A 14,523-nucleotide genomic window follows, 5' to 3' on the forward strand; every position below is an offset into this window, starting at 1 on the left:
ATGCAGATCAATCTGGAGGAAACTCAGTGGTGGTGTGCCATGGGATTGGTTTTGACCTGGCTCATTTCAGTGTTTATATTAGAAATTCCGGGGCGCCTGGCTGGCTCCGTTGAAAGGGTGTGCGACTCTTGATCTCAGGGTTGTGAGTTCGAGCCCCACGTTGGGTGTAGAGATTACTTAAATAAAACTTAAAAAAAAAAAGAAATTCCAAAAAAGGCGTGTAGTCTGCTAGCCAAATACAGACAGCATGTTATAAGATGAGAGGTCTGGCATACACAGAACAATGATTTCAAAATATTGTGACAGGAAGGAGTGATGCAGCTATAAAATTAGCTTCTCTTCATTGAGTACTTCAATGGACCAAGCACTGTGCTGAGTTCCTTTATGTATCATTTAATTGTCACACCTCTATGAGATCAGAAATAGGGGCCCACTGGGGCTCCTGGGTGATTCAGTTGGTTGAGCTTCTGACTTCAGCTCAGGTCATGATCTTGGGGTCCTGCATCTGTCTCCCTGCTCAGCAGGGAGTCTGCTTCTCCCTCTCCCTCTGCCCCTCCCCCCTGCTTGTGCTCTCTCTCTCAAATAAATAAATAAAATATTTTTTAAAGATTTTATTTATTTGAGAGATAGCGACAGAGATAGCAAGAGAGAGCACAAGCTGGGAGGAGAGGGAGAAGCGGACTCCCCCCCCGGCTCAATCCCAGGACCCCGGGATCATGACCTGAACTGAAGGCAGACGCTTAACTGACTAAGCCACTCAGGTGCACCATAAATAAAATCTTAAAAAGAAAAAAATAGTGACCCACTTTACAGATGAGGAAATCGAGACTCAAAGAAGCTAAGTAATTTACCCACCCTGAGCTTCCAGTCAAAGGAATCTGACCCCAAAGTTCATACTCTTTCCACCACACCATGCCATCTCCTACTCGACTACACCAACAAAATGAACATGAAAGGGGTAAGAGACCTTGATACAATTCACAGTAGAGCTAGAGGAGACCTGGCTTGTTAAATGTTCATGACATCAAAATCTTGGCATTTCTGCTGAACTTAAAGGACAGTGATAGAACTCTTAAAAGAGATCACATAACCTCGGGCTCCACCAATGAGTGTAGTGACCACATTCAAGGAGCTAACTATCCTACTGTGCTCCCCACCAGTCAGTGACATCAAGAGGATGTGGCCAGTTCCAGATAGCAGTCTCTCTAAACAGCTTTCTTGCGCTATTGTTGACCTATAATAAACTGCATGTGCATGTAGACTTTAGTCTACAATTTGAGAAGTTTTGCCATATTTATAACCTGTAAAACCATCATCCCACAGTTTCCTTGTGCCCTTTGTGCTTCTTCTGATCCGTCCTGCCTCCACAGCCCCCCAGCAACCGCTAAGGTATTTCTGGTCACTATTGATTTGTTTGCGTTGTTTACATTGTTGTACAAATGAGATCACCCAGCATGGACTCTTGTTTGTTTTCAGCTGGCTTCTTTTACTCAGTATAATTATTTTGAGATTCATCAGTGTTAAGTATAGCAATAGGTTTCGTTTGGTTTTTGTTTGTTTTGCTGCCTAGTATTCCTTTTTATTTTTTAAGGTTTTTCTTTTAAGATATTATTTATTTGAGAGGGAGAGAGCGTGTACAAGCAGGGGGAGAGGCAGAAGGAGGGGCAGAGAGAGAAGCAGGCTCCTCACTGAGCAGGGAGCCTGATGCGGGGCTCGATCCCAGGACCCTGAGCCGAAGGCAGACACTTAACCGACTGAGCCACCCCAGCGCCCCGCTGGCTAGTGTTCTGTTGCGTGGATGTGCCCCAGTCTGTTTATCCATTCACTGCTGATGGACATTCAGGTTGTCTTCAGATCTTGGCTATTACAAATAAAGCCGCTATGAACACTTGTCCTTAAATGGACAAACGCTTTCATTTATCCTGGGTTAAATATCTTGCAGTTGAATGGCTAGGCGATATGTTTAAACTTTTTAAATAACCTGCCAGCTCTTTGCCAAAGTACCTGTCCAGTTTTCCCGCCGGCAGCTGGAGAGTTCCATTTGCTCCACAAGCTCACCAGTACTTGCTAGGGCCTGTGTTTGAATCTGAGCCATTCTGATAAGTGTGTAGTGGTCAGAGAGCACTTTTAAAAAGGGTCATATGACAGGGGTGCCGGGCTGGCTCAGTCTGTGGAGCGTGAGACTCTTGATCTCGGGGTCGTGAGTTTGAGCCCCACGGTGGGTGTGAAGCTTACTTTAAAAAAAAAGAGCGTGGGTGGCTCAGTTGGTTCAGGGGCCGACTCTTGATTTCGGTTCAGGTCATGATCTCTGGGTTGTGGGATTGAGCCCTGCGTCCAGCTCCAACCTCCACAGGGAGTCAGCTTGAGGTTTCTCTCTTCTTCTCCCTCTGCCCTTCCCCCAGCTCGCTCGCTCTCCGTCTCAAATAAATAATCCTTTTTTTTTTTTAAGGTGACATTACAAAGCCAAAAGTGTATGGAAGAAAAAGCTAGAAGGGGAAGGATCTGGAACCAGGACCCACAAAGAACTGGGAGAATTTGGCTTGGAGAAAGATCTTAAATATCTGAAAAAGGGATTCAATTTCCATGTTGTTTGAGAAGATGCACTAGAACCTGAGGGAAAAGTCATGGGTAGACAGACTTTGCTTCATCCGAGGATTTGATACAGCCTCTCAAAGGCAGAATGGGCGTTTGAGGAAGTGGAATCTCTGTCTTTAGAAGGATCGGGCAGCAGGATTTGGAGCATTTTCCTCTCAGGGATGGTCAATTCAATTCTGTTCATCTCGGTTGAGCACCTACTATGCTCTGGGATGGGACGGGATGAGAGGATACAAAGGTAGATGTTATCACGCCTTTGCCTAAATACTCACATGTAATTAGAGCCCTGGCAAAGCTCTGGGCAAGGGTAATGGGAGGGAGAGGGAGGTGGGGCTTCCCAGAGGAGGCGACATCGACCTGTGTCTCCCAAGTGCAGTAGGATGCTCTGAACAAATTCCTAAGCAGGGTGGGAATTTGGACCTTCCAGTTTCTACCAGTCTCAGATTAAGCTGCATAAAAATACATACATACATACATACATACATACATACATACTTACACGTACATAGATACATATGCTGAAAGTCCATTGGTAGGGGCCTGGCAATATAAATTAAGGTCTCTTCTTAAAGTGGACTAACATTCAGCTAAAATACAACCTGGGGCATTCTTTAGATATGATATAGAATGATCTCCAAGATATATTAAGTGAAAAAAGCAAGGTCTGGGGGCGCCTGGGTGGTGTAGTCAATTAAGCGTCCAACTCTTGGTTTTGGCTCAGGTCCTGATCTCAGGGTTGTGAGATTGAGCCCCGAGGTGGGCGCCGCACTCAGCGTAGAGTCTGCTTAAGACTCTCTCCCTCGGGGGTGCCTGGGTGGCTCAGTTGGTTAAGCAACTGCCTTCGGCTCAGGTCATGATCCCAGGGTCCTGGGATCAAGCCCCACATCGGGCTCCCTGCTCAGCAGGGAAACTGCTTGTCCCAGTGCCCCTCCCCCTGCTCGTGCTTTCTCTCTCTCTCTCTTTCTCTCAAATAAATAAACAAAATATTTTTTATTTTTTATTTTTTTAGAGATTTTATCTATTTATTTGACAGAGAGAGACATAGCAAGAGAGGTAACACAAGCAGGGGGAGTGGGAGAGGGAGAAGCAGGCCTCCTGCCAAGCAGGGAGCCCGATGTGGGGCTCGATCCCAGGACCCTGGGATCATGACCTGAGCCGAAGGCAGACGCTTAACGACTGAGCCACCCAGGCGCCCCTAAACAAAATCTTTTTTAAAAAAATTAATCTTAAAAGAAAAAAGCAAGGTCTAGACACTGTATATGGTGAACTGCCATTTGAATTTTTTAAAAGGGGTTTGGTGAGTTAAAAACACACTCACAGTTTTATTTGCATAATATCTTATACCTCTCGCCTAGTAACATAGGTTGCTTTTGAGAGAGGAAGTGGCTGGGAGACAGGTGTGGGAAAGAAACTGTCTGACATACCCTTCTGCATCTTTAGAATTTCAACTGTGTAAGTGAACTGCCAAGAAAAATAAAATTAAAATAAAACTAAAAACGTTAAAGGCACCTGCCTATTTCAGCATGTTTTCCTGGAGTGCCTTCCTTAGCCTTTTCCTTTGTGTTCCTTCCCTCCACTGAACCAGGCGTGTGGACGAGTCTTCCCCTCAGAGGAGGCCTCCCTCCAGGGAGCTTCTATTTCTTTCCTCCTACCTCTGCAAGGCATGCATCATCCAGACCAATTTTTCTCAAACATTAATGCCCATTAATATAATCAACTTGGTATCTTGTAAAAATCCGGATTCTGATTCAGTCGCCTACCCTGGCTCCCGAGATTCGCCATTTCCAAGAGGCTCCCGGGGGGAGCCAATGTTACTAGTCTCAGACCACGCTCTGAGCAGGGAGGGTCTAGGGCTCGGTGTGCCCCGTGCTGAGGCTCATGGGTTAAGCGCTGACAAGTCTCCAGAAGCTGCGCTGCTCCAGAGAAGAGGAAGGGGTAAGATGGTGGGGATTCCGGTGGAGAGTGAGACGTGTCCATCCCCAGGCTGGGCTGAGCCTGTTAGCACTGCCAACAGAGTGGGGACCACTGACCATCACCCTAGGTTTCCATCCCCACCCAACCACTCTCCTGCCTGGAGCACAGACTGACTCCCCTTCCTTCCTTCTTTCCTTCCTCCCTTCCTTCCTTCTTTCCTCCCTTCCTTTTCTTTCCTTCCTCCCTTCCTTCCTTCTTTCCTCCCTTCCTTTTCTTTCCTTCCTCCCTTCCTTCCTTCTTTCCTCCCTTCCTTTTCTTTCCTTCCTTCCCCCCTCCCTTCCTCCCTTCCTTCCTTCCTACCTTCCTTCCTCCCTTCCTTCCTTCCTTCCTTCCTTTCCTTCCTTCCTTCCTGCTTTCTCTACCCCCAACATGGGGCTTGAACTCACAACCCGGAGATCAAGAGTCACATGCCTTTCTTAGTTCTGATGGGCTAATGGTGGCTGCAGGCCACCCCCTTCTCATGCCCTCCCTGAAAATTCAGAAGCCAAACCAAACCTCCTACAGAAAAGGAAACCAGACAGCATCTGGCAAAGCCATTCTCCCTGGGTGAAAAGCAGATGTCTTGAATCCAGGTGCGGTGGGACCACCTGCCCCGGCAGAAAGCTGACGGGCCTCCAACAGAGCTCTCCTCACTTGCCCAGGATGAGAACTGCCCTGGGAACGTGGAAGTCGAGCTGCTGAGTGCCCCACCGCACCCCGTCCCCTGGGGCAACAGGGTAGTTTCCTGGGCCACACACGTGGCTTTCCCTGATGAGGCATTTTTCTGTAGGACAAAATCCTGCTCTTGCCCACTGCCAGAGAGAAATCCGTGTGGTGTAAGTTCTGGAGGGAAACCAACAGGCACATTCCCTCAGGGCTGACACCACCCTTGGCTGGAGCAGCGCCCCCTCCCCCCAGGGACCCCTGGAGAAATGCCAGGAAGGGCACCCCCCCTCCCCACATCATCCCCACCCACCCGTGACCATTCCTGAAATTGCACCACGCACGTTCATTCTTTGGGGATGAGAAATGGCCTCTCTTAAAATATTCCCACCCACAGGAGAGGTAATACATTAAGCTGTTATCAGTCATCTACACCTTAATGTGAATTAGTTGATTGGTCCTGGAATGTTTCACCCGGAATGGGCCTGGTCCAATCCCTCTTTTTGCAAGTGAGGAAAACCTCAGCCCCGAGTGGAGGTGATGTACCGAAGGTCAAGCAACAAGGGGGTGGCCCAGTCATGGTAGGGAAGAGGTGCGAGGGAAGGATGGCACACAGGTGCCTGGGGTGACAGGGGAACCCCAATGACACCGAGAAGAGCAGGGACATCGTCAAGGTTGCACTTTATAGACGAACTCAGAGCTGCACCAAGGTTTGCCCCCATGAGAAGGTAGGAGGCAGAGCCAAAAGCAGGTTTCCTTGACCCCACCCTTGAACATAAAATTTCTTTGAAGTCTCTGTTTTTATCTTAAGAGTTCATGCAGATGCAATATTCTACTCTAAAATATATTCTGGTTTGTTTTCATATAAAAATTATAGTAAGAACAAACTGGTGGTTGCCAGAGGGGAGGTGGGGGGGAAAGGGGCAAAATAGGTGAAGGGGATTAAGAGGTACAAACTTCCAGTTATAAAGTAAATTTTTATTTTTTATTTTTATTTTTTTTAAAGATTTTATTTATTTATTTGACAGAGAGAGAGATAGCGAGAGCAGCAACACAAGCAGGGGGAGTGGGAGAGGGAGAAGCAGGCTTCCAGTGGAGCCTGGGATCATGACCTGAGCCGAAGGCAGACGCTTAACAACTGAGTCACCCAAGCACCCTAAAATAAATTTTTAAACAGGGGCACCTGGGTGGCTCAGTTGGTTAAGTGTCCGACTCTTGATTTCGGCTTAGGTCATGATCTCAGGGTTGTGAGCTCGAGCCCCATTTTGGGCTCTGTGCTCAGCCGGAATCTGCTCAGGATTCTCTCTTTCCCTCTCCCTCTGCCCTGCCACCCAACTCTCTCTAAATAAACAAACAAATAAAATCTTTAAAAAAAATTTTTTTTAAACATAAAATTTTCTTGGGGCACCTGGGTGGCTCAGTCGTTTAAGCGTCCAACCCTTTGATTTCAGCTCAGGTCATGATCTCGTGGATCGTGGGATCCAGCCCCCCCTCAGTCTCCGTGCTCAGCAGGGAGTCTGCTTCTCTCCTTCTCCCTCTCCCTCTGCCCCTCCACGATCTCTCTCTCTCTAAAATAAATGAATAAATCTCTTTTTTAAAAATATTTAAACATAAAATTTTCTTTAAATGGTTAGATTTATTTAGCCAGGTATCATTTTCCACTTGCCGGGTAGGCTGTTTGTGTTTCTGAGGAAGATACTTGGATGGCTGGGACAGGGTGAGGAGGCTTCTCTCTGTGTGCCCCGTTGCACCTTCTTTTTTTATTTTGTATTTTTTTATTTTTAAGTCATCTCTAAACCCACTGTGGGGCTTGAACTCACAACCCCGAGATCAAGAGTCGCAGGCTCTCACACCTTTTAAAATTTTGTGCCATCTGCAAATATGACCTAGTCAAAAAATTAATAAAATTGAAACTTAAAAGAATGTAGGGTGGTTAGGGTATGGGGAGACAGACTCTTTTGCTCTGACAGGAAAGAATGCAAGCAGGAACGTATGCATGTTGGACCACTGTGATACTCATCCACACGTTCAATGTGCGCCCCTTTACCCAACAAGGTCTGCTCTGGGGAGCTAGCCCACGGCTGGGGGGATGTGCACAGGCATTCATGGCCACCACATCTGTGCTGACCCTGAGAGGCTGGGCCTGAGCGGCTCGCTGCCTTTGAAGGCCTTGCTGACTCTGAACCAAGACCAGGAGCTAAGATTTCCTTCCTCCTTCCCAGTCCGGTGACCTCCTCACGCCACCTCTGGAAGCATCGCTCAGTAAATAATAGTAAAACATGGGGCGCCTGGGTGGCTCAGGTCATGATCCCAGGGTCGTGGGATCGAGCCCCGCATCGGGCTCCCTGCTCAGCGGGAAGTCTGCTTCTCCCTCTCCCTCTGCCGCTCTCCCTGCTTGTGTGTGTGCTCTCTCCTAAACAAATAAACAAAATCTTAAAATAATAATAATAATAATAGTAAAACAAGAGTTGCTGCCCACGGAGTGCGTGGTTTGTGCCTGGCTCTGGTGCCCAGACAGCTCACCAACCAGCCCGTCTCCTCAGCCGTGTGGTACACGAGGACTCGAGGGCCTGTCCGCGCGGTCACACTCCCTAGCCCAGCAAGGGGTAGACAGAAGATCTGAACCGAGGCACATGCATACATACCAGCTACCATTTATTAAGCCCCTTCTGTGTGCTGAGCCACTGTGCCAGTCACTTAGAGGTGTTTTTACGAGGTCATCTCATCAACCTGCGTTGAGCGCAAGAGGTGATGGGGGTGAGGGGTGTCACTGAGGGGACTGTGCCTGCCCTGGAGAAGCTGACAATATGTGTCAGTTTCTTGGATGACCACAACAATCCCTCCATCTGTGCCACACTTCACAGTTTGCAAAGCCCTTGATCTAACTCATTGAATCTTCTTGACAATCCTACCAAATCATGTTCACCATCTCTGCTCTGGGATGAGGAAACCAAAGCTCTCCAGGTCACACGGGGCTGCCCCCAAGATCACCCAACCAGTCCAGGGAGGGGCTGGAACCTGACCTCAGGTCTCATGACTCGGTCCCTGTGGAGGGGGGATGACATGCCACCTCCACAGCCCGGGCTCAGTGGCTTCCAACCTGCTCCGGCAGGAGGACTCCCCCCCACTTCGGAAATTGTTGCAATCCTGCAAATGAAAGGGGCTGTTATTTAGGGTTTTAGTCAACCGGGGAAATTCGCAGTGGAAAAACGACCAGGGATTTAGCACAGCTGAAAAGCAGCAGCCCAGTTAGACCCAGACGTTACTTACCCAGCCGGCAGACGGTATTTGGAGTACAAATAGACACCGAGACTTCTTGTAATAACCCTGCAGCCCCTGGGCAGGCAGCAGCTGGCTGAGACCCCAATGCCGGAGCAGTTCAGAGGAGGACACAGCTCCCAAGTCTGTCTCCGCGGTCAAAGCACAGTGGGGGGGAATCCAATGGCATCGGGGGAAAGTAGCGTCGGGGGGGATCGTTGGGAGCCAAGGGGCTTGGTGAGGGCGACAGGGCGGTGGGGGGGAGGCCCGCAGGGTATGTGGGTCTATGTGTTTTTCTCTTGGAGGGCAAGGTTGATTCTAGATGCCCAAGAGCCTTTAGAGCGGTTGGGGTATAAGAAGCAGACCAGAAGTGGAGAGAGTGGTCTAGAGGGGAGACAATGCAAGAGGTTTGAACTTGCAATGAAATTACCTTTCGAGAAACAAAAGAGAACTAACATCCAAGGCTGTGGTAGTGGGTTCTCACTTGTTATTGCGTGCCTGGGTGCCATTCCCTGGACTATGTAGAAGGCCTCTAGGCTGGGTGATCACTTACTCACCTTTCCAGAATTTGCTCCAGGCAGTATGGTGCGGCACTGAAGCTCATTGATGTTAGAACCCAGAGGCCCAGGTGCACGTCCCAGCTCTGCAGCAACCCTAAACGTCCCAGGGCTTTAGTTTTCTCACCTGTAAAATGGAAGTAACAATAGTACTTGCCGTGAGCATATGTTAAATACTGAGAACAGAGCTGTCCTAGAATAAGCACTTGATATTATTCCTTTTTTTTTTTTTTTTTTAAAAGATTTTATTTATTTATTTGACAGAGACAGAGACAGCGAGAGCAGGAACACAAGCAGGGGGAGCGGCAGGCAGAGGGAGAAGCAGGCTTCCCGCCGAGCGGGGAGCCCGATGCGGGGCTCGATCCCAGGCCCCTGGGATCATGACCCGAGCCGAAGGCAGACGCTTAACGACTGAGCCACCCAGGCGCCCCCACTTGATATTATTCCTATGAAAAAGCCTTTTCCACTCCCAACCAATCACACTCCTCTCCCCTGCACACTTGGCTATTCAAGCTCTTCTGCCACTTTTTTTTTCACTTATTTGCCTATTTATATGTGTTTCTTGATATTAAACCGTAAACACCTGGCACATCACAGACATTTACTAAGTGAGGAAGGAAGGGAGGGAGGGAGGGAGGAAGGAAGGAAGGAAGGAAGAAAGAAAGGAAGGAAAAAGGGAGTGGGGGAGGGAAAGGGCCCTACCTGCAAAAGCTTATATTTTTACTATGGAATGGGGCACCTGGCTAGCCCAGTCTGTAGAGCATGCGACTCTTGATCTCGGGGTCATGAGTTCAAGCCCCACGTTGGACATAGAGCTTACTTAAAAATAATAAGTTTACTATGGAAAGCTGGAATGCCCAGGTGGCTCAGATGGTTAAGCTGCTCAGTGGGGAGCCCGCTTCTCCCTCTCCCTCTGCCCCTCCTCCTCACTCATGCTCTCTCTCTCTCTCACAAGCAGGCGGAGTGGGAAAGGGAGAAGCAGGTAACCCCATCGAGCCAGGAGCCTGATGCAGGGCTTGATCCCAGGACCCAGGGATCATGACCTGAGCCAAAGGCAGACATTTAACCCAATGAGCCACCCAGGCACCCCTAAATAAAATCTTTTTTAAAAAAAGTTTACTGGGCGCCTGGGTGGCTCAGTTGGTTAAGCGACTGCCTTCGGCCCAGGTCATGATCCTGGAGTCCCTGGATCGAGTCCCGCATCGGGCTCCCTGCTCGGCAGGGAGTCTGCTTCTCCCTCTGACCCTCCCCCCTCTCATGTGCTCTCTCTCATTCTCTCTCTCTCAAATAAATAAATAAAATCTTTAAAAATAAATAAATAAATAAATAAAAATAAAAAAAGTTTACTATGGGGGTGCCTGGGTGGCTCAGTCGTTAAGCGTCTGCCTTCAGCTCAGGTCATGATCCCAGGGTCCTGGTACCAGGCCCCAGTTGGGCTCTCTGCTCAGCGGGAAGCCTGCTTCTCCCTCTCCCACTCCCCTTGCTTATGTTCCCTCTCTCGCTGTGTCTCTCTCTGTCAAATAAATAAATAAAATCTTTAAAAAAAAATAAAAATAAAAAAGTTTACTATGGAAAGTCATCAAGGTGAAAAGAAACCACACGATCCTCATCTTCTATAGGCATGTCTTCAAATCCTTCCCACAAAGCTGTGGAGAATGGAGTTTAGAAAAATCACGTAAGTTGCAGTCCCAGCCTTCGTGGAACCAACAGTCTGTGCTGGGCAATGGGGCATGACATGTGAAAAACAGCTGCAGAACACAGTTGTGGTGCTTGCCAGTCGAGGGACGGTCAGAGCCGCTGAAGTCCAGAGCCGGGAGAGGGCAGAACAATATGGGATGAGTCACAAGTGCATGTGTCATCCTTGCTCAAGGTAAAATAGGATTGTTGGGTAACAATAGGAAAATGTCACAAAGCAGGATGAGCCAGTGCATGCCTCGGATTGGTGGGTACAGCCTTGGGTGTGGGGTTCAGAGGACAAGAGAAAGAGAAGGCTTTTTGCTCGTGGTCAGGGCAGGCTTCGTGAGACAGTGGATAGGACTTAAGTCCAGAGTCAGGGTCCCTCAGAGCTCATACTGGCTTGGAACCCTAAGTGTTCAGGGTTGGCTTTTTATCTTCCCTGTGCTATGAGCATTTCTAGATGTTGGTTTCCGATAAATTTATTATTTTTTTAAATTTATTTGAGAGAGAGAGAGAGAGAGCATGGGGCAGGGGCGCGCACAGAGGGAGAGGGAGAGGGAGAGAAAGAGAATCCCAAGCAGACTCCCTGCTGAGTGCACAGCCTGACCTGGGTCTCAATCCTATGACCCTGAGATCATGACCTGAGCTGAACCCAAGAGGCAGATGCTTTAACTGACTGAGCCACCCAGGTGCCCCTCTGATAACTATTATTATGTAAGTAACATGCTTTCAGAGAAGAAGAAGAAAGGAGGAGAAGGAAAAGGGAATACAGAGAACCAAAGAGAAAAAATAACCTATAGTCTCATCCTCTTCCACCAAAAAAATCACTCCATATTTTGGTGCCTGCCCACCCATCCACCCATTTATCCATCCTTTATGCACCCACCCACCCTTCAACCTATCCATCATCCACCTATTCGTTCATCCATCCGTATCAGAGTTCTTAGTTGCAAACAACAGAATCCACTCTAACAGAAAAGGAACTTATTAAAAAACATTCAAGGGGCGCCTGGGTGGCTCAGTTGTTGGGCATTGAGACTTCGGCTCGGGTCATGATCCCGGGGTCCTGGGATCGAGCCCCACGTCGGGCTCTCTGCTCAGCGGGAAGCCTGCTTCTCCCTCTCCGACTCCCCCTACTTGTATTCCCTCTCTCGCTGTGTCTCTCTCTGTCAAAAAAATAAATAAAATCTTTAAAAAAAAAACCAAAACATTCAAGAGGCACCCGGGTGGCTCAGTTGGTTGAACGACCGACTCTTGATTTCAGCTCAGGTTGTGATCTCAAGATCGTGGGATCGAGCCCTGCATTGGGCTCCGCACTCTGAGGAGTCTGCTCCAGATTCTCTCTCCCTCTGCCCCTTCCTCCACTCACGTGCTCTCTCTCCCTCTCAAATAAACAAATAAAATCTGTAAATAAAACAAAACTTTCAGGGGCTCACAGAAGAATCCAGAAGGGAAGATAGGCACAGAAGCGCAGAACCAGCCCAGATGATGCTCAAACCACCCCAGGGTACTTTTCTAGCCAAGCCACCATGGCAGCTATCAGCATGAATTCTGCAACTTGCTTCAACTCACCCCCTTCCACAATGGTGGATACTGGACCGCAGGACATCCCTCCCGTTGCTCTGAAGGCCGGATGCCTCCTCCGGCCCCCTTCTCCAGGATGCCTGCTTCCTCTTGCTCGCTTCCAAATCAAAAACCTCATGTGCATGCATCTGATTGGTGGAGCCTGGGTCATGTGCTGACACTTTAGTTGCAAAGGGGTCTGGGAAAGTAAATTTCTGGGCTTTACTTCAGAAAAGTGAGATTTATGATCTAGGGAAAACCCACAAGCACCAGAAAGTTAATCAAAAGGTACTGGTGACCAGAAAGCATGGCAAATGTCCCTTACGCTAGGCATTGTTTTTCTCCTTACAACTATAGAATGGCATCAATTTCATCATTCTCTGAATCTCCAGTGCCTGGCGGTAGGCACTCAATACATGAGGATGGGAAGGAGACACAGAAGGGAGAAATCACACATGTACATGCTGCTTTACTAAACAAGATTGGAAGAAGACCTTATGTTTATAGGGTCCAGAAGGCTCCCAAGGCCTCCTGTGGATCCTGAAGGAAGGAGACTCCCCTGCCTAGCAGGCAAGTACAAAGCTGTCCTCCCACCCCCGTCGGACTCATGCTCTGCTCCTGGCCTGCAGCATCTGGACCACAGGGAATGCCATCCTGGGGAGTCACTAGCTTTCTTTGTAGCCCACCTGTTGGCCTAATGTCACTCAGGCTGTCACTGAATCTCCTCCCCTCCCCAATCCCAGAGTTTCGTGGGGTTTTAAGTAGTCTCTGAAAACCAGTCTAGAACAGTTGCTGCAGAGGCAACATTAGAGGCCTCCCAAGGTGATAAAGATCACGGGCACCACATTCGAGTGGATCTGTTACAATCAAGCTTGTCCTTCACGGTCAAGGTGTGCCGTCACGGAATTATATGGGTCCTGCCTTTTAGAAGTTTATGCTGTAATTTAATTGTTAAGAGGCAAGATACACACACTTAAATGACAAGCTCTCTTACTGCCAAATAAGGTAGGAAAAGGTCCCCGCTCCCAGCTCCCAGGGCATGGGGATGGCCAGGCGGCAGAGGCCAGGTGAGAGGGGGCAAGGCAGCAGAGAAGAGGAGGGGCTGGGGGTGGGGGTGGGGGAAGATGAAGGGGCCTGGGAGCCACCAGCAACCTGCATTCTTCCCTAACTCCTCCAAAGCAGGTCAGACCCTGTATCTTCCATGAATTGCTCTAACATCGTGAGCCCCTCCTCATCATGGCAGAATGTTTGGGTGGTTATCTGGTTGTTATCGGCCCCCTCCCCTCCACCGCGCCCTGGCTGTGGTGACCTAGGAAGGTGCTGGGGTGGGGGGGAGGGCAGAGGTTGGTGGGGTGACCAAGTCAGGGCGAGGCTGCAGAGAGGGCGAGGCTGAGACCCATCACAAAGACAGTCTGAAGCCTCCCCCTCACACTCCTTTCCCCCAGGGAGGAGCCGCTGATGTGCTTCTGGAGTGTTCCAATCCAATTAGTGCCCTCCCCTGCTCCAAGGAGGGGCCCAAGCCACCACTCCCCTCCCTGAGGTGGAGACTGGGTGGGGAGGGGGTGCCGAGGTCTGAACACCCTGACCCAGCTCCTCCTGGCGGCGCGGCTGGCTCGCCGCTGCACAGAGGCTGCCGAGACAGCGCCCGTTTCTAGGCGACTGTTCTGGGGAATGGTCTGTTTTGGCAACCAGCGGGCCCCTGGGTAAAGGGGGCCGCCGGCCCAGGCGCATTTGCATAGCAACCTCCTCCCCTCCCGGAGCCGCGCGCTGCTCGGCGGCCGCAGGGCGGCTGGGCGGCTCCGGCTGCGGCCCCCGCCCTCCGCCCAGTCCCGGCCCCAGGCCCGCCCGGTGCCGCCACCGCCTGGGTGCCCCCTCTTACCTCCCGGGGAGGTGGAGGCTGCTTGCGGAGCGAGGGCATTTCCGGAAAGGCTGGTGCCCTAGGGAAGAGGGGAAATGATGCTTGGGGACCAAACACAGAAACGGGAGGGTGGGGGGGAGATGAAATATCATCTTTTACAAACCAGAGTCAAAGTCACATGGCTTGGTAGCGTCAAAATGCCTTCTGGAAAGGGTTGGCTCACCACATGTTTATTTAGGTGACCCCCCCCCCACAAGGAAGCCCTAGGGGGTACTCAGCTCATGTCATTTGGATCATTACATTACAAGCGTACGTGTGAATTCGGAAATGGGCAGGCCTGGAAAAAAAATAATGTTACCTAGGAAAATCAGGCAGTGATATTCCTAGGAAATATTTTCA

The 14,523-nt window shown here is 49.6% G+C and overlaps 1 protein-coding gene across 7 annotated transcripts; it reads right to left on the reverse strand.

Moving 5' to 3' along the window:
* Nucleotides 1–759: 759 nt before the first annotated feature.
* Nucleotides 760–14,241, reverse strand: LOC145722994 (uncharacterized). 7 transcript variants are annotated; one of them, XR_014147638.1, is made up of 6 exons: nt 14,146–14,223; nt 12,276–12,465; nt 11,926–12,107; nt 9,027–9,153; nt 8,235–8,358; nt 6,212–6,779 (listed from the first exon to the last, which is right to left on the reverse strand). XR_014147638.1 is itself a non-coding variant. In XM_081828117.1 (5 exons), exons 1-5 carry the CDS (start codon nt 14,182–14,184, stop codon nt 7,921–7,923), a joined length of 501 nt encoding a protein of 166 aa, XP_081684243.1. In that variant the 5' UTR covers nt 14,185–14,227; the 3' UTR covers nt 7,850–7,920. The 7 variants fall into 7 exon arrangements, 1 of the variants encoding a protein (XP_081684243.1); XR_014147636.1 differs by lacking the exons at nt 11,926–12,107; nt 12,276–12,465 and adding an exon at nt 8,482–8,615 and having other exon boundaries at nt 14,146–14,241; XR_014147639.1 differs by lacking the exon at nt 12,276–12,465 and having other exon boundaries at nt 14,146–14,241.
* Between the last annotated feature and the right edge of the window lie 282 nt (nt 14,242–14,523).

Source organism: Leptonychotes weddellii, chromosome 8 (genome assembly GCF_054177405.1).
Source record: "Leptonychotes weddellii isolate Sample4059 chromosome 8, ASM5417740v2, whole genome shotgun sequence".
NCBI lineage: Eukaryota > Metazoa > Chordata > Mammalia > Carnivora > Phocidae > Leptonychotes > Leptonychotes weddellii.